This window comes from Mirounga angustirostris, unplaced genomic scaffold, assembly GCF_029215605.1.
Source record: "Mirounga angustirostris isolate CCGP_5_RB_7025 unplaced genomic scaffold, mMirAng1.0.hap1 SCAF_3, whole genome shotgun sequence".
Lineage (NCBI taxonomy): Eukaryota > Metazoa > Chordata > Mammalia > Carnivora > Phocidae > Mirounga > Mirounga angustirostris.
This window is the reverse complement of record NW_026991711.1, coordinates 133,172,710-133,191,678: the sequence shown is the minus strand read 5'-3', so window position 1 is coordinate 133,191,678 and position 18,969 is coordinate 133,172,710. Positions and strand designations below refer to the sequence as shown.

General features: G+C 43.1%; 1 protein-coding gene and 1 long non-coding RNA gene across 6 annotated transcripts in view; both read right to left on the bottom strand.

Moving 5' to 3' along the window:
• Positions 1–175, bottom strand: part of NOSTRIN (nitric oxide synthase trafficking) — a 60,957-nt gene extending 60,782 nt beyond the window's left edge. For all 5 annotated transcript variants that reach the window (XM_064586649.1, XM_045868673.3, XM_064586650.1 and 2 more), the window contains exon 1: positions 18–175. In XM_064586649.1, coding sequence (XP_064442719.1) covers positions 18–44 — 27 coding nt within the window. In that variant the 5' untranslated portion in view covers positions 45–175. The remainder of the gene's footprint in view (positions 1–17) is intronic.
• Positions 176–1,221: 1,046 nt separating this feature from the next.
• LOC135363887 (uncharacterized) lies at positions 1,222–2,504 on the bottom strand. The gene is made up of 2 exons (XR_010410176.1): positions 1,985–2,504; positions 1,222–1,836 (listed from the first exon to the last, which is right to left on the bottom strand). It is a non-coding gene; the product is annotated as an uncharacterized LOC135363887 (long non-coding RNA).
• Between the last annotated feature and the right edge of the window lie 16,465 nt (positions 2,505–18,969).

Here is an 18,969-nt window from a genome sequence, read left to right as displayed (position 1 = left end):
CACACTGAGCTACTCACCGAGCAATCTGTCAGTGGGTCCCTCATATTGGAGTTGTTTTCCTTCTGTCCTTTTACCTACACTCCAGCGTTCAGCATTCAAGAAAACTACATTCAAGAAACTGGGTGTGTTCTGGACTTCCTGTATTCAAGGGGCCTCGAGTACGTCAGTCCTGGTCAAACATCCCAAGGAGGAAGTCCCAGCCCGGCACTTTCATCCCGTTTGTTTCCTGAAAAAGCAAAGAGCTGCTCTGGGTCAAGAGAGCTGGACTGAGCTGTTAAGAATGACTTCTGTGAATAGTTAGAAGGCAGAATACTGAGTCCTAAAATGCCCGACCTTGCGAGGAGGCCCAGAAGCCGTCGAGTGTCCCAGTAATTTGGGTGTTCAAGGTCAATACGGAGGATGCATAGTCTCCTGGCCTGCTGTATTTATCACATTTTAAAATTTTCTTTATTTTATGCCATTTTGGCATGTTGGGGCCTTTCAGACCTGAGGAGGACTGCCCCTCCTAGGGTTAGCTAATTCTTGGACATAGCAAACAACTTGCCTGCGAGCGTGACTTTGATATGCAAACTGACCAGTCCTGAGCTCAGAACCCCAACCACCTCTTTATCTAACACACACACCGAGTCACTATTCCCCTGTCCCAAATCACCCCAGGGCCAGGTACCAAACAATTGGGACCACACCCACAGAACTATAACTATGCTGGGAAAATGTCTAGAAAAGTCTATCGGGGAGCAGGGCACACATTAACCACATCACAGGGCCAAACTCAACTCAACCCTCACTCTCAGCCCAAGAGGCTAAACTATGAAGTTAAGAAGGATTTTCCTATGTTCACCCTCACTTTTTTGTTTATTATTACTCAAAAGGGTAAACAGAACTAGAAATCAACTATCAGCAACTGATCATTTATTGCTTTCTCTGCACCCAGTTGTCAATCCTTAGGTTTTCAGCTAATGGCCTGTTGCCTTGCGGTGGCCATTTGTGGGGCTGCGGGCAGCTTTGGTATGACTGGCAAGGCCCCAGTCTGAGAGGAGCTCTGTCAGGAGAGCCCACTGGCACACTTCAGAGCCGCCCAGGGTGCTGCCTTGGTATTCATCTGCCCTAGGTATGCAGGGAAAAGTCCCTAGAAATAAGGAATGAAGAGGAAGGGGATACTGAGGGAAGAGAAGCTGCCTAGCAATCAGATGGAGAAGAACAGTCCGTAGTCAGGGCTCACCATACACACTTAACAGTGCTCTCCTCTTAGCATCGACCGAGGAACTTTATCACTGGAGGTTCCAACATTGAGCAGTAGCAACTAGGGGCTAGAATTAGATAAGGCAACTTGGCATTCTGAAAGAAGCGTAGAGACAGGTTATAAACTGAAGTTAATATGTCATTCGGATTCCCCTAAGAGGGCTTCCCTGCCATCAGAGATTATAGATCAACTGGGCTGGAGCCTTGATTCAAGGGTCTGGGGCAGCTCAGCATCTTCCTTCTGATTCTGGAGGCTCTCGGTCTCATTTCAGCTCCAACTCAATTCAAAATGGGGAGATTGGCCTCCCTTGCTGGTTTGCACAAGAAATGCTATCACACCACACTTACTGGGATCTTTGTGGCCCTATTAAAGATTGGTAGGGTGTAGCTGCACCCATACTCCTCATGTGTGTCTCTCCCAGCAGGCTGACTAGCTTTCCCTTAGGCTTCCTGACATCTGCTAAACTAAAATACCCCCTTCTGGCTGCAGTATCCTTATCACAGACTGTTGTAAGGGCAGCAGGGTATCCAGGCTGAATCTGGACTGAGAATTAGAGTTTGGCTATTTGTTGAGCTTTTCAGAGGTGTCTGAATCTGAAAAACAAACAAACAAACAAACAAACAAACAAACAAACAAAAAATATATATATATATATTGGAGATCAGAAAGAGGGTTGTATCAGTTATCTATTGTCAAAATGAGGCTCAAACAGAAAACCCAGTGGCTTCGAATGGCACAGACCTTCTTTAGTTCACAAGTCTGTGGTTTAGCTGGGTGGTACTTCTGGTCTCCCTGGCATCCCTCCTGTGAAAGCAGGTCATCTACACACACTGCTGATCTTGGCTGGGTTTGGTAGCATAGCTCTTCTGGATTCTGCTGGGCAGGTGGTTGGCTGTGGGCTGAGGTGACTTTTCTTTAGCCAGTAGTCGAACCCGGGCTGTTCACAGGGCCTGGTGAGGAGATGAGAGTAAGTAGAAGCACCCAAGGCCTCTTGAGGTGCAGGCTTGGAATTGACACACCATCGTATCAGCCATATTCGGCTGACCAAAGCCCAGTCACAGGCTAGCCCAGATTCATGGAGGTGGGGGAGATTCCACGCCTAGATACAGAAAAGGCAGGGAGTCGGGATTAGTTTTATATTAAATTCACTACAGTGGTCAGGCAATATTTGTTCTTGAATGACTGAAAAGATAAAACAGAAAAGACAATGGAGGGCATGGCTGATACTCTTCATCCTCTCCCTTTCCCCATTGCAGCCTCAGGGACATTTTTGGAACTCCAGCAGAGACTGAGTTTACGGGAGAGAAATAAAGAGTTAATTCTCTAACAATTCTCTAGACACAGAATTGAGAATCATTCTTCCTTCTGACCCAAAGAACAGCAAATCACACTTACCCTGGGGTGGCAGGTGAGGGAGGAGCAAGTAGCCAAGCAGGTCCTCTAGAGTGTCTCCAGCACCGGAGGCTGTGACTGGTGAGGCACCTGGGGGTGAGTACATTTGTCCTTGCGCCTCTGAGAATCCCCTGTCCCCTGACTCCCAGAAATGGTCCAGGGTGACTGGGAGGAAGGAGCTGAGTTCCTGTGCGAGCATAAGGGAGAAGAGCCTTGTAGTTTTGGAATTAATATTATGGGGAAGGAAGAATTCCTGCCCCCTTCAAGGTCCTTCTAGCTGCACTGAATCAAATTGACATGAGACAAATTAACAGGAGAAAATCAAATTTAATACTAGCGTATGTACAGGAAACCTACATAGACGGGAAGTTCCAAAGACAGTCAGGCAAAATGAGGTATACATATCATTCTGAACTAAGGAGAAGGGGGTAAGGGGCTGGGTCTTCAAAGGGAAGGAATGCAATCTTCAGGAAGAATTAAAAAAGAGTAAATGTTTGGTAAATCAATGTTTGCTGGGCCACTCAGAAACCGTGGGACAAAGAGAAGACTTTGAACAAACAGGACCTATTAGGTTCCTTCCTGTCTACCATCCCTACCATCCCTAACGTAGTTATCTATGGTGATAGCTCTGTTCCTGGAGCAACTCTTCTATCTAAATTCTTTTAGGCAATTGTGGGGGAAGGTAAAGAGCTTTTCCAGAATCTGCTGGATTTTGATTACTTTTTAACTCAAAATCATCTTCATATCAAGTGGCCCATCTTGGGGTGGGCTGTCCTTGGCTCCCATCGATATTAACATAACTCAGGTAAATGAGAACTATATAAAGTGAAGCATTTCACAGAAGGTACACTAAAATATTTGGTTCCCAAGACATCCTTTTGAGTTCTTTGTCCTCAGGTTTGTCTCTGGCTTACACACATTCTCTGGTTTCTTTCCAGCCCAGGCCTCCAGCTTGACTCATTGACTGACATCTCAGATGCCAATCTTCCTGCTTCTTTTCCCCATCTATGCTTAGCACTCACATTCCTGGCATGGCATCTCTGCAGAAAGAAAACTTGCAGTGGACTCCCTTGGGTCTAGTCTGGAAACCACTTCACTGTATTCCACTCAACCCATTTAGCGCTGCCTCCAAGAGGTGTTAACAACATAGTAACATTTGTTAAGTGCTTATAAGCAGTTGTTGGGTATTGATAATTCAGAAAGAAACAGGAGCTCAAATGCAATAGAGGTTAAGGGCAATTCATAACTTGTCTTGGAAGTTTCTTTAGAAGCCAAAACATGTAAAAAATTGGAAATGGCACAAACATCCATCAAAAGGGACCTGTGCAGCCCCTCGTCCCGGGAAACGGGGCGCGGCCGGAAAGGGGGCCGCCCCCTCGCCCGTCACGCAACGCACGGTCGTGGGGAACCTGGTGCTAAACCATTCATAGACGACCTGCTTCTGGGTCGGGGTTTCGTATGTAGCAGAGCAGCTCCCTGGCTGCGATCTATTGAAAGTCAGCCCTCGACACAAGGGTTTGTAAAAAAAAAGAAAAAAAAAAAGGACCTGTGCAGCCACTGTGGTAAACAGTGCAGGGTTCCTCAAAAAATTAAAAGTAGAAATACCATATGATCCAGTTATTACTAGCTATTTACCCAAACCAAAACATTAATTCAAAAAGATATATGCACTCCTCTGCTTATTATAGCATTATTTACAATGGCCAAGATATGGAAGCAACCCGTGTCCATCAATAGATGAATGGATAAAGAAGATGTGGTGTGTATATATGTGCATACACACACACACACAGGAATATTATTCAGCCATAAAAAAGAATGATATCTTGCCATTTGCAATAATATGGATGGACCTAGAGGGTATATGCTAAATGAAATAAGTCAGACAGAGAAAGACAAATACTATATGATTTCACTTATATGTGGAATCTAAAAGACAAGATAAATGAATGAACAAACAAAAGGCAGAAGCAGACCCATAAATACAGAGAACAAACTGATGACTGCCAGAGGAGAGAAGCATAGGGAGATGGGCAAGGTGGGGGAAGGGGAGTGGGAGGTACAGGCTTCCAGTTATGGCATGAATAAGTCACAAAAATTAAAGGCACAGCACAGGGAATATCGTCAATAGTACTTAATAGCACTGTATGGTGACAGCTGACGGCTACCCTACAGCCATAACATCCCATAAGGGAAACTGAAACTACCTCTCAAGCAATAACGACTGTCCAGAGGAAGAGCTCTAGTGGCCCAGACCACCCGGATCAGTTGGAACTAAACCCCTGTTTCACATCTGTGCAGCTGGACCATGGAGTGACCTCTGGGATGACCAACAGTTACCTTTATCTCATTATTACCCTAAAATCTCTGCCCAAGGAGGAGCACAAGCCTCATTTATATAACATACAATGTTTCCTTAAGGCACATGCGCAACCTTATACATCGGAACCATTCACTCTTGCCTGGGGAGTCATGGCTTTGGAATTACTCCCCAAGATCTCCTTATTTGCTGCAAATAAACTTTCCTTTGTGTCACAACTCACCTGGTGTAGTTTCTATCTATGACTCGCCAAGGAGAGAATTCACTTTGGTTACAAGGGTGGTTAAATGACTTACCCAAGGTCATGCAGTTAGTAGTGGTATAGCTGGGATTCATCTGACTCTAACCCTTCTATGTTTAATTACTACACTATACTGCTGGTCAACCCAAACAACAGCATACAAAATATCCAAGAATTGAGGATAAAGTATAAAATATTTAGTTGTATGTACTGACTTAGAAACAGGCTGCAAAAGAGTAAGTATGATTCTAGTTTGGTACATATATAAGAAAGATCTGGACACACATATACTAGACACACAATAGCATATCCCCCAAAGTTGAGACTATGGAAGACTCCTTGGCATACATTTCTGGATAATATTCACATTTGAACCAAACATACATTGCTTTAGAAACAAAATAAGAAAGAATAACAGTTATGCTAACTTTAATTTTTAAAAAGGAAAAACTGATAAGTGAAGTGATGTCAGCGAGCCTTGTTAGTTCATACCTCCAGACTTTGCACAACGCAGATTCCTTCTACCTTTATGTTGGCCTAGCTGACTTTGATTTCTCTCCAAAGCCCAGCTAGTGTCATTTCCCCCAGACACAATTCACTCTTGCCTTTGTATACCATTATCCATCGCACATATCTCTTTTGATTCATTTATCCCATTGTATTGGAATTATTACTTTAAAATGGTTTGCCTCCCACATTCCTCAGCCAGCTCTTTGTAACAAAGTGCCTGGAGCAAGGAAATGTTCAATAAATACTTGTTTTCCTTTCACTGGATTCCATACTGAGAAAGTGACCTCATTAGCTAGTTCCTTTCCATTGACAAGACAGGCAACGTTGCTTATGGGCAGACCTATATCTTCAGTTCTCAGGAAGCAGAGTTCAAAACATTGAGAGTGAAGATAAGTGTGACCTTCTGGGCAGGAACTCTAAAATGGGAAACGGCCCAAATGCACTTGGGACTCTCTGACACTCTTATTAAAAACCGGCCTTGACAAACAGGAAACTGAGAAGGAATCAAAAAAATCCCCAGGGGCCACTTAGAGAACTTGCTCGGAGATCTGTTGGTTAAAAAGATAGAGATGAGATAAGAGTCTTGGGACCAAAGATAAAATCAAAGGGTGGTCTAACGCTAAGAATACATTTGAGAAAGCTGGAGTCTAAAATGAGCTAAGTTTTGCAAACTTTGCTGAGCATGTCTAAGAGAATTTTCCATCTCCCCAGCAAGAGGAATGTAAAGGGACAGCCCCTGGGCTTGGGGCAGCTGGCTTGTGTCCCTGATGACAGAGTGAGCAGGAAGGCTGAGCCACGCTGCCCGGTTCCCGGGCTCAGGGGGTCAGACAGAGAGGCTGGCTCACCACATCTTAATAGCACCTTGACATATCTTCCCAGGGCCACCCCATTCCTGAGTCCTGGACGAAGCCGCCTCCTTGGCTTGTTCTAGCTGAGAGAGGACGGTACCGTCTCTGCTGCCCTATCAGGCATGTGAGAACCAGGGACATTATTTACAGACATGACATCACTCCCGCCCATCACCCTCAGAGAGCAGTGTAGAGGCAATCTCATTCTGACTAAATTGCTTTTTATTTTTAGTCTCTGGTTGCTACAGTGATTAGTTTGCTTCATTTCCATATCTTCCCAAAGCTGAAAAATACATTTCTAAAGCCTTGCCTTAATGCATACATTTAAAAAAAATAATAATAACTTTGTCCAAACCCTCAGGTTGGAAAAAAAAAATCCATCTAATTTAGAAGCGCTAATGAGTGTTTTACACTGTAACAGGAGCAGGGATGCACGCGGGGATACTGTTATTTTTAACAGCCAGCCTAATTTGTAGCATCTGAGGCAACTTTTATGCTCAGTTTGTATTAATTATATTGTGGTTTTAAAAATTGCACAAAATAATCTTTTTACCAATTTCCGCTTCATAAAAAATACCTACTTTTTAAATCAAAGTCCAAATGGTCATAACTACCTTTATAAACACAAACTAGCCTTGCATTCAGTGTGCTCTGGTGAATTGCCACCATGCATGTTCAAGTGTCATATATATTAATTTAAAATCTCCAGGCGTTAATAGAGAATAAAGATGAAATTAAATAGACTAAATTGCCTAAAACAAATTAGCATACGTTTACTTTTCCCTCATAAGCCATAGGAAATGAAGTCTAATGGACAACTAATTAATAATCAAGCCGTCCTACAGCCATGATCGATGGCTTTAACTTTAAAAAAAAAGCATAAGAAGAATATTTTACAAATGCCGATTCATCCAAATGACATTATATCTTCATTTGATCAACTATGTTAATACTCATGTGCTATTACTTACATTTTTCTAAGCTCATCTAGGACCAGTCTTACAGATTTCAATTAATATGCACACCAGAATGTCCGGGATAGACCTGCTTTAGTCTCCCGGGCAAAATAAGAGTTTGGCAGCCTTGCATATGTAAATAAAATACCACCTGCAGGATTTATTTGCCTTTTCCACCTTGGTGATATATCCATGTTATAAATCATCAATTTATAGTTATTTCCTATAAATCACTGCCAGGTTATGAAGATAGACTCTCAGAAAGAAAACAAAAGCTCTCCAAATGGTTTTTTATTGTGGTTCCTTCTCTACCAGGAGCTGAGGCACTGCAGATGGGCATGGAGACGAGAGGGAGCTTTCCACGTTTGGAATTTTATATGATGTTCTTGCATTACCTATTCAAAAGTATAAATGAATGTATTTGTTAAAGCCATCACATACCTCAGGGACTGAGGGCACACAGTGTTTGAAGCATGTTTACTCAGGACTTAGGTTCAGCCAACCAGTTCTGTGTACTTGCTCAAAAAACTTGCCCTGCTGTCTTCACACTCAAGTTATTTAACCCCTTAGTCAGCTTCTTCCACAACTCTTCTGAAATGGTTCTCCAGAAAATCACTATTTCTGTCATTTTGCATCTCCGTAGCATTTTATACAATTGGTAATTCATTGGTGGTTACTCATTCACTCACTTACTCATTCAGTGGGGTCTTTATGTAGCACCCTCTCTGATCCAGACATTATGAGGTGTACAAAGATGAATAAACTCTAATCTCTCTTTCAAGGAGCTCAGTATGATGAAGAAAGGTTATATTATACCATGATAGATTATATAAAAGAGGTCTTTATAGAAATGTGATGGTAATTCCAAAAAGGTACCAGCTCAGCCCAGTTGGGGAAGGGGAGAATGTCAGAAAACACTGGTGAGAGCTGGTCACACCTGCTGAGGGGCACATATTAATTGTCTGCGCATTAGTGTGTGTTGGTGCATTCAGGGAATTATAAATCCCACAAGAATTCCTTGAGCACACAGCATGGGGGACCTGTGCATGGGACCTTATAGTAAGTAAGGCCGAAGAGATACCAGAGACTAGACAGGGGAAGATTTCGGCGCCATGTTTTGACTTTAACCCAAAGGTAATTGGGGCCACATAGGAGTCTTTTCCCATATAGGATTTTAAGCACATTGTGATATTCAGATGTGCATTGTAGACTGATCACTCTGACAACAGCACGGAGACTCTTAAAAAGACTGAGCTAAGAATCAGGAAGAGAGGGAGGGATTCTGTTGCCTGGAACCAGGGGGGAAATGGCAAGGCCTTAACTAACATGGAGAGAAAGAGGTAGAGTTTTAAAATGGAACCAGCAGGACTTAGTGATGGATTGGATTGGGAGTAAATAGTGAGGGCGTGGGAGGCGCTAGAGCGAAGCCCAGGTTTCTGGTATCCTCCCTAAGAGCCCCTTCTCTATGGCCTCCATGGGAGCCACCAGAGGGCAGGAATCAGTAATAGTATAGGCTTTGGAGTGTGAAAAATGTGGGTTCAAAAGTAGGCTAACTATATATACATTAGTATGCTTATTGGGGGGAAATTTCTTTTTTTTTTTTTTTTTAAAGATTTTATTTATTTATTTGAGAGAGAATAAGAGACAGAGAGCACGAGAGGGAGAAGCAGACTCCCTGCTGAGCAGGGAGCCCGATGCGGGACTAGACCCAGGGACTCCAAGATCATGACCTGAGCCGAAGGCAGTCGCTCAACCAACTGAGCCACCCAGGCGCCCCTGGGGGAAATTTCTTAACCCTTTTAAGCTTCGGTTTTCTGATGTGCAAACTGGAAGTAATAATATCACATACCTCATAGCAGAGTATACGTAATAAATATTCAATGAACACTAGCTGTTTATTATTACTGTTATCATTTTAATTAATTTTGGCATAACAAATTGAGACAATATTAAAGATGATTGTTACACATATAAAGCATTGACGAATACAATTAATGCTAATATAATTCAAAAACTTGCAAAAACTAACATGACTACTCTACTTACCAAACAATTTAGAACTCTTGAAGTTTTAGCTAATGCATTTTCTTCTCTCACTAAATTTCCCTTTAATAGGCTGAGGGAGGCATTTTGTGTTACTACTTTATTGCTCTTGGAACTCAAAGATGGCATTCTCATTTTTAAAAAAGAGACCTTATTGCATCTCAGTATCTGCAAATTCTTGAGATAGTACTAGGGCTTTAAAAACAAATACATTGATTTAGAAATTATCTCAAAGTTACAGGCAAATGGCAAGTTCAGGACACAGAATTTTTTCTTTTTTTTTACATCTTAATATTTAGTGTGTGTTTACTGTAAACAAGGACATTCTTCAGCAAAACCACAATACAACCATCAACGGCAGGAAATTAGCATTGATTTATTACCACAATCTACTCCTCAGTTCCACCAATTGTCCTAATTACGTTCTCCATGGCGACAGGATCCAATTCAGAATCTTGCGTTGCTTTCAGTTGTCATGTTTCTTTTCTTTTTTTTTTTTTTTTAAAGATTTTATTTATTTATTTGACACAGAGAGAGACAGCGAGAGAGGGAACACAAGCAGGGGGAGTGGGAAAGGGAGAAGCAGGCTTCCCCTTGAGGAGGGAGCCTGATGCGGGGCTCGATCCCAGGACCCTGAGATCATGACCTGAGCCGAAGGCAGTCGCTTAACCAACTGAGCCACCCAGGCGCCCAGTTGTCATGTTTCTTTAATGTCTCCTTCACTCTGGAAGTTTTCAGTCTTTGGTTGACTTTCATGCCATTGACACATTTGAAGATTACCAGTTAATTATTTGTAGAATGCCCCTCAATTTGCATTTATCTGATATATGCATCTTCGGCAGGAATATCACAGAAGTGATGCTGCTTTCTTACTGCATCCAATCAAGTGACTCCGGATTTCATTTGTCCCATTACTGATGGCATTTACTTGATTAGGATGCTGTGTGCCAGGCTTCTTGGCTGTAAAATTACTACTTTCACCTTTGCAGTTAATAAATATTTTGTGAGGAGCTACCATGAAACTATGCAAATACCTTGTTCCTCATCAAACTTTCAGTTTATTCATTTATTAATTTATATGAACTCAGTTTCCCTTTGTCTTCAGTGCATTATAATCAGTTACTCTGATTAATTTGGGTGCACAAAGAGTCTCAGACTTGGCCAGTGAGAGGCCCTACCTGTGGCTTTCTGTCCTTATGCCATTTCCCCATTCTTGGAACACTTTCTCGCTCTCTGGCTCAGCAAATCCTCCCTTTCAGCCGCTTCTTCAAGGAGGCTGGTTCCTTTTAGTGGAAAATGGACTTGGGATGGATTAGAAAGCGAGACCTGGGGTCCTAGCTGTGCCGGGTGGGGAGTCACGGATGGCGGGCCCTCGGTTGGACAGCTGGGAATCTATCGAGATACACTCACATACACCCAGAGATAGGCTTATCTCTGCACTTATATTGATTTCTACCTCTATATTGAAAGCCATGATTTTACATGGATACTTATAATAATTTTAATCCAGTACTAAATTTACTCAGTTTTCTCCCCCTCCGTACATGTAACTCCCTTTTCTAACAGTGGGAAGCTGGCTTCAGTTATCCTTCCTATATTATGTAAGGATGTTGTTCCATTCCTCTGCATGCAGCCATTCCTACTGCAGCCGCTCTGACTGTCCACGCTCTGACTTCCCATCCAGGCTGCTCCTCCACAAGCACGCGCTCACCGTCCTGCCTAGGCTTGATAACTGATGTTGGGCCTCCTCTGCATTGGACATCCTCTGCACCCCACGCTGATGCTTCCATGCTGTACTATCCTCCTCAGCAGACACTTCCATAACCCCATGTGGCCTCCAGCACTCCCTTCTGGGCCACCACATGTCCCTCACCTGGCAGAAACATCCACCCTGCTTTGTCCCATCCAAGAGCTCTGGAACGGAGCAGTTCAGGAAAAGGAGGGAAGGAAGAGAGAAGAGGCAAAAGGGAGGGTGAGCATTCTCATTAACATACTGTATTTCTTCCTAACTTTGTTATCACAGAGTTCTTTGCTGGCTTATCTTCTTCCTCTATCCCTCTAGCGTAGGCATGTCCCAAGGTTCTGTGTTAGTAGGCAGTGGAGAAACGGCCCAGAGCTCGGACCAAGTTATCTGTATTGCTGCCTCCTGGGTCTGAGCCCAAGGCAAGGTTCTATGTCTCTTTGTGCGTCTATCTCTTGATCTGAAGTAACAGAAGTAATAATGGTACCTAGTTACAGGCCATCTTTCCAATTTTTGGTAGACATTTCCAAATGAATGGGCTCATGAGTTCAAATTCAAAATGTAAAAATTAGCTCATTTCTCCTTCCAAAACTTCTTTATCTTCCTGAAACTCCTATTTCTGTAAATACATACGCTCATTCTACAAGCATTTATTGAGTGCTTACCATGGAGCAAATGTGTTGGCTAAGAATCCAGATAGAAAAAGCAAGTTCTTAGCTCCCACAATGCTTACAATCAAGTGAGGGGGAGTGTGATAAGCACTCTGATGGAGTTCAATGGTTCCACCTTTTCTTCTCTAGGAAGAGCACCACATTCCAAGTGACTAAGGCTCTCTGGGAGGAGGGATCCTATGTTAATCTTGAAGGCTATATGAGAGTTAGCTCGATGGAAAAGAGGTAAAAGGCCTTCGGGGCAGAGTGAGGCTTCTGTGCTGGAGATGTAACATGGCATAGCCCGTTTGAGACCACGGACTTGGGACCTGGGTCAAGAGGCGTGGGGAGGGAGGAGGATAGAGTGAAGGATATCAGCAGGCGGGCCACAAAGAGCCAGAGGCAATGCTAAGGGACTTATGCACTGGCTCACACCATGCCCTCTGTCTCAAATGCCCTTCCTCTTCACACTTGACTCATCCAAATTCATTCTTGCCTTTCTCCTTGAAATCTTTCTCATCTGATTCTGAAGCCACTTCTCGCTCCTCTGAACTCTTCTGTGATTATGATCCCAACAATAGATTTGATGTGATGATGATGATAATAATGTCATGTTTATAGAGTAATTATCATTTTCAAAGACTGTTTGCCTTTATCATAGAGTTTGAGCTGCATAACAGAACAAGTATCATTTCTTTCAGAGCCACCCTGACCTATTACAATAACCCCTGCTTGTGCTCGGCCTCTCTAACTAGACGGAGAGCCCCTTCAGTTCGCAGCTTTGCCTCCGGCTTATTTGTATCTCTCACAATACCCGACACAACGGCTTGCGGAGAGTTGTGCTCAATAGATGCGCTGACTTCATTTCGATGTGCGTTTTATTGAATTCGTTAGTGCTGTGGCTCTGTGTGTTTGCCCTGGCATGGTATGCACCGTTTTATACATCCTCAGAAATGACGTACAAGTGAATAAGAAATGGCAGCGCTTGAGAGTATAATACGTCAGAGCTCTGTTCTATACACAGTCTAGTGCCTTCAACAGAGAGAAAGAACACTATTTTTAAAGACTCTAGGGACCCTTCTGAGCTCATCTTTGGTTCCAACTGGCCTAGCGTCCTATCCATTGTTTGCTGGCTGGCTGGCTGGGTATTTACCAGCATCCTGGGTCAGCAAAACTAATAGGAACCAAGTTTAATTCTGATGAATCTAACTATGTGTGATGACTCCAAAAAGGGGGGGTTGGTGACTGCCCTTTTATTTCCTACATCTTCCTCATCTGTAGTACCCCCAGGAGTATTTCCCTATGAGATTTCCAGCCTATTCTTAAAACCCAAACCACTGAAGAACTAGTTTCACAACCTACATATCTTCTATCCTTCTAGTCTTCAATGCACTGAATTATTGAACTGCTTGAATTGATGCCTTTGAAACCTGTGTTCTGGGTTATACCTTGTCCCTTGCAAGTTCCCTGGGTGAGGTTGGAGAAGGAAGTGTGTGCTTTGTCAACTGGAACAAGACAGTGAACTTTAACAATTGAGTTCAGTCATTGACGTATTAGATTTATTGAGGATCTTTCCTAAGAAGGGCTCCTGATGTAGTTGAGAGCCCTGAACAACCTAATCTCGAAAAAAGGGGAACTAGGGATGAAAACTACAGGGGTGGAAGTCTGAGATCTTTAAGGAGAATTAAAGGAGGTAGATAAGAAAAAAGCCAAGGACGGTTGAAATGCAGTAGGAATCTAAGCAGCCTATCTTCAGAAACAAATGCAAACATTGGAAGAAGCATAAGGTATTAGGAAGATATGTCTAAGTTTTGAAATCAGTCAGGTCTGGGTCAAGTCTCAACTCTACCACTTGTTAGTTGGGTGACAGAAAATAAGTCACTTAACTTTTTTGAGCCACAGTTCCTGCGTCTGTAAGTTAAGGTGGCCTTGGCGTGCTGGTGAATGTTTAACGACTGGCTTATCCAGATAAATAAATCCATAAATAAAACCTTGATTTGCAGCTCTTGCTAAACCAGGCAGGCTCACTCAGAAATTGTAAAACCTGCAAACAGCATGCAAGGATTGTTGTTGGATGCACGCCTCCTCCAGAGGGGTGTTGTGGAAATTGTGATCATCCATCAATTCACCGCCCATGAGCTGCCTTGGAACGACACAAAGAAAGGTGCTAACAATAAGTAACAACAAAAAGAACGACATTCAGTCAGGAAGTCTGCCCTCTCCCTAAGGTTCTCCCCTGGCTGATGACGGCCCATCTGTCATATTTTTTCAAGCTGCTTTCCTCAGAGGACCTTGGAGGCTCTTCCTGTCCCAGGTCTTGGCATCTTTGCAGCAAAAGCTTCCACCTCTCGTTCTCTGCCCAGACTTAGTTTATTGCCTGTGGATTGAACCCTCAAAGCACTTAGTCCTTTATTTCTTCCAATGGCCACGTGCTCATCACCCTGCCTGGTCATGTGGTGCCCAGTACACCTCTGCAGACACCGCTGACCCACGTGAAGTTGGAGCGGTTTTCTCCATCATGGTTTGGGTGAGCGTGGTTTCTCTCTTAACTAAAGATGACAACAGATCAGATTATACAGCTCCCTGCTTAGATTCCTGAAAGGTTTCCCATCACTCTTACCCTAACTCTTGCTCTCCTCATCATGGGACACAGGCCTTATATGATCTGCCCCTTCCTAACTTTCGAATGTTAATCACACACACTCTCCCCTTTGTTTCTTTTGCTTCACCACATTGGCCTTCTTGCTGCTCCTTGAACCTTTGAGCTTGTTCCCATCTTGGAGGCTTTGTGTTTCCGGCCTCCACTGCCTGGTCTGTGACCCAAGCAGCTCCTGTCCCTCAGGTCTCAGCCTGAGTCACCTGTCCATAAGGTGTTGGAGCCCTGGAAGTCACCAATCACTTTGTTTCTTCATTACTTTTGTTCTTGGTCACTGCGTGAAATTACCTTGTATGACGGGCTGACTTACGTCTCCCAAAATTCATGTTCAAGTCCTAGCCCCTGTATGCCAGGAGGTGACTGTATTTGGAGACAGGGCTTTTAAAGAGGTGATTAAGTTACCTTTTCTATTTAGGCATTCTGTGTACACGTCCCTAAAAGCCCCAGAAATAGATTGTGTATACGAATCAATATTTATTGCAGAAGATGGAGGATATTAACTTTCTCCAAATTATAATACCCTTGAAACTTTGTTTTGTCCCTTCTGTTGGAAAAATGAGACTAGTATAAAAATCTCATCAATGGTGGAAAAAAAGAGGTGATTAAGGTAAAATGGAGACTTTGGGGGGAGCCCCGATCCAATATGACTGTCATCCTTAAAAGAAGGGATTCGGACATAGACAGATACACAGAGGAATGACCATGTGACGGCACAGTGAGAGGGCCAGCTAAGAAGACAGGCCGCAGAAGAAATCAACTCTGCTGACCCCATGATCTTGGACTTCCAGCCTCTAACTGGGGAAAATAAATCGCTGTTGTTCAAGTAACCCAGTCTGTGATTTTGGGTTACGGTCGCCCTAGCAGGCTTTATATAATTTTTTTTAACTTCAATGTTTAGGAATGATAGAACTTTTGTTTCCTCATGCTACAGGAGCTTTTGGGAGAATCGAGGATGTGCCCTCAGGCTCCGGTCACCATTGTCATTGGTTCTGAGGGCTCACCCGCATCCTGGTAGGTCCGGGTGTCCGACCCGTGGCTGGCTGTCATGCCGTCTGTCACTCTTGTCAGCACTGCTGCCACCGCGCCTGATGAAGCAAGTGCAGGGCTGGTGGAACCAGAACCAGGGGGCAGAAATAACATGTGCCGAAGCTGGATGTGGCAGCCCCAGCAGCAAGGGGCCTAGAGAGGCTGAGCTGCATTGTGGCTATTGGCGAGGGATGCTTGTAGACTTAGATTCCACTTTGCTTACAGAACCGGAAGAGTTCGTGGCTTCCCAAAGTGGTGCATGACCTTATAGCCTATCTTTCTCTGCCTCAGAGGTATTTTGGTAGTTTAATTTATTAGGATAACTCATGCTTGCAATCAGATTGTGGTTGGTGGTGGCTGCATTATATGTTTTTTCATAGGGCATCTGTTTTATTTTTCATAATACTGGTGGTGGTGGCGGTGTGGGGTGTCTGGTTGAATGTCAGTGCTATTTTTATGGTTCTGGAGATATTAGGTGACATAAGCTTAGAGCGGAAGAGTAGCTGGGGAAGACAGAGTTACACAGGAAAAACTGAGAAAGAGGGAAAGAAGCCCCAACACAGGAGGGCACGGACCCAGAGAAGATAATCAGTCAAGCTCCTATGAGCTACACTGACAGGGATGGTTTTGTGTGTGCTGTGGTCTGGATTGTTGGTCCTAAGTGCTTCTTGTTATGATTTGGAAAAAATCAGTGCAGTCTGATATTGTGAACTTTTTTTTTTTTTGGTAACATTTTATTTTTTTATTTGAGAGAGAGAATGAGATAGAGAGAGAGAGCATGAGACGGGGAGGGTCAGAGGGAGAAGCAGACTCCCTGCAGGGAGCCCGATGCGGGACTCGATCCCGGGACTCCAGGATCACGACCTGAGCCGAAGGCAGTCGCTTAACCGACTGAGCCACCCAGGCGCCCTGTGAACTCTTATCTCTCTATAAATATTTAATATTTTTTTTCCAGAATGAAGCACTACATAAAATGTTACAGTTTTTATATCTTAATTTTCAAAAGAGATCCTGCAACATATTATATATATATATATATATATATATATATATCATGTAAATGTGTTAACTGTGTTAAATTAATATTTGTTAAGTGGAGTACAAGGTGTCAGATGGTGAACCGAAGTTCAACGAGAGACCACAAGAGAAATTGAGAGAGACAAATTTCACACGTCACAGGGGAGGTACACACACGGCACAGCTTGAGGGGCCACCAGGTTGGTGACGGCAGGGTGGAGACTGAGACAGGACCTGGGGCACATGCCTATATTAGGGTCTGTGAGTAGAATGCTTTGGGATTCCTGGGCTAAGGCTGGATGAGTCAATTCAAAAGAGTGGTGTTTTGGTAAACCCCATGGTGGTCTTATCTAGGGGGAATATAAGGCCTGCAGGCACTGGGAGGGAGGGGAGATTGTTGATCACAGGGGCTATTGGGGAAGTCATATCAGGGACTTACACTTGCTCGTGAGTCTGAGGGCTGCTCTCCAGGGTGTGCACCTGTTTGAGGGGCCAAGGTCAATTTAAGGTCCCTGCAGGTCACATTGCAAACAAAATGGATGCGGGGCAGCAATGCTATGGAGTAGCTTAGCTAAATTCCTGACAAAATAGAGATATATATATGTTTTATTTTTATGACGTATAAATATAATATAAATATACTACTACCTTTTCAGTAATCGTAATGATAACTGGGATTTAAGGAAAGTTTGCAAGAAACTAGTAGGATGACGTGTGCCCTGAAATAAATCTTGTCCAGGACGATGTGACATATTACCAACACCAGCACTTACTGAAAATATCATTTACACATGACTCCTAATACTTATCTTTATTATGAAAGTGTTTCCAAAGTAAAATGATCCTCATAATAATGATTGCTTCCAGAGATCAAGAATGAATAATTATATTTTCATATAAAAATCAGCAAAACACAGTAACAATACATAAAATAATTCTAATTGGCTAACAGTACATCATTCCATTTCTGACAGAGATGCTCAAGCACTGAATTGTCTTAAGAAAACAAGTAAGACTTTGTCACCTATCCTATTTCTCACTGCAAATTGAAAAAAAACCAAATCCCCAAACGAACCCTCTCCTCCTTGCTTGGCCACAAATGGCCGTGGAGGTAACCGATTCTGTGGGCACACCAAGAGCGGATGAGAATCATAGGCTCAGAGGCTTTATGAAACTTGGAAATCAAACTTGGAGGGGGTACTCCATCTTTAATGAGTCTCTCAGTTAAACTCCCAGAACTGCCACACAACTGTTCCTATTACAGAACTAATTTATCTTTGGCAACTAATCTTTAAAAGCCTCTAATTTTTTAAGGGCAGTTTTACGACAGTTTAGAAAAATTACCGTAGATCCAAGAGGGGGAAAGAAATGATCTCTATAAAATCTAATTTTTTACTTAACATAGAAATCATACCAACAGCTGTTGTCCCTGGCTTCCAGGCCATGCAACATATAGCAAAATAGGAAACCAAGCTTTCATGGACCTGTGTGGAGGAAAACAAGCTTACATGGGCACAATACTTTTTAAGAAAAATGGAATCAGTCAGAGAAAAGAAGTGTGGTAAACAACTGATCCAAAGTCCAGCCGATAAGTGACAATATTTTGGTTTTCCTTTCATCAAGGTTCCAGGAGGCTGAAAGGAATGTGGGTGGATGAGATGAACAAGACAGATCTTGGGCTAACCATCCCCTCCCATCAGTTCCTGGTAATCTTGAGAAAACCTAGTCTTGTGAAGACACCATAAGTTACGCCATCTGGCTGCAGAGACTTTTATTTCTTTGAGCTGATGGGGTCTTAGCTTGTGGCCATTTGCTAAGCTCTTCCTTTCAAAGGCTTCAAGGCTGAACTTAAGTTACAAATACCTGGAAAAGGCTAAGGTTCTCCTCTGGGTGTCTGCAGAGCTTACAAACTGTTCCTTATTGTGTTTGATGCTCTCTAATAAAGTTTTCTCCATGAAAACCAGCATCAGCTATGCTCCCTCTGAATATATATTAGAGACGTTACAACTGCATAGAGTGGACAAACGGACAGGCTTCCTCAGTGTCTACTAAGCATCCCTTTGAGGAGGGGAGGGGACTATATACACAAAGGCAGACCACAGGGTCCTTTTCTGGCCTGCTACGATCAAGAACTAAATAGTGTGGCCACAGTGAACCAGTACTAATTACTACCTGCTGCATTATGCATGACTTCAAGAACTGCTTATGATTACTGAGGCTATTCCTTTCATGAACAGCTTGCCAGACAGCAAGCACAATAACCAGAGCGAACTGCATTTTCTCTTCCCATACAAGTTACTTAAAAATTGAAGTGCCTTGTCATCAC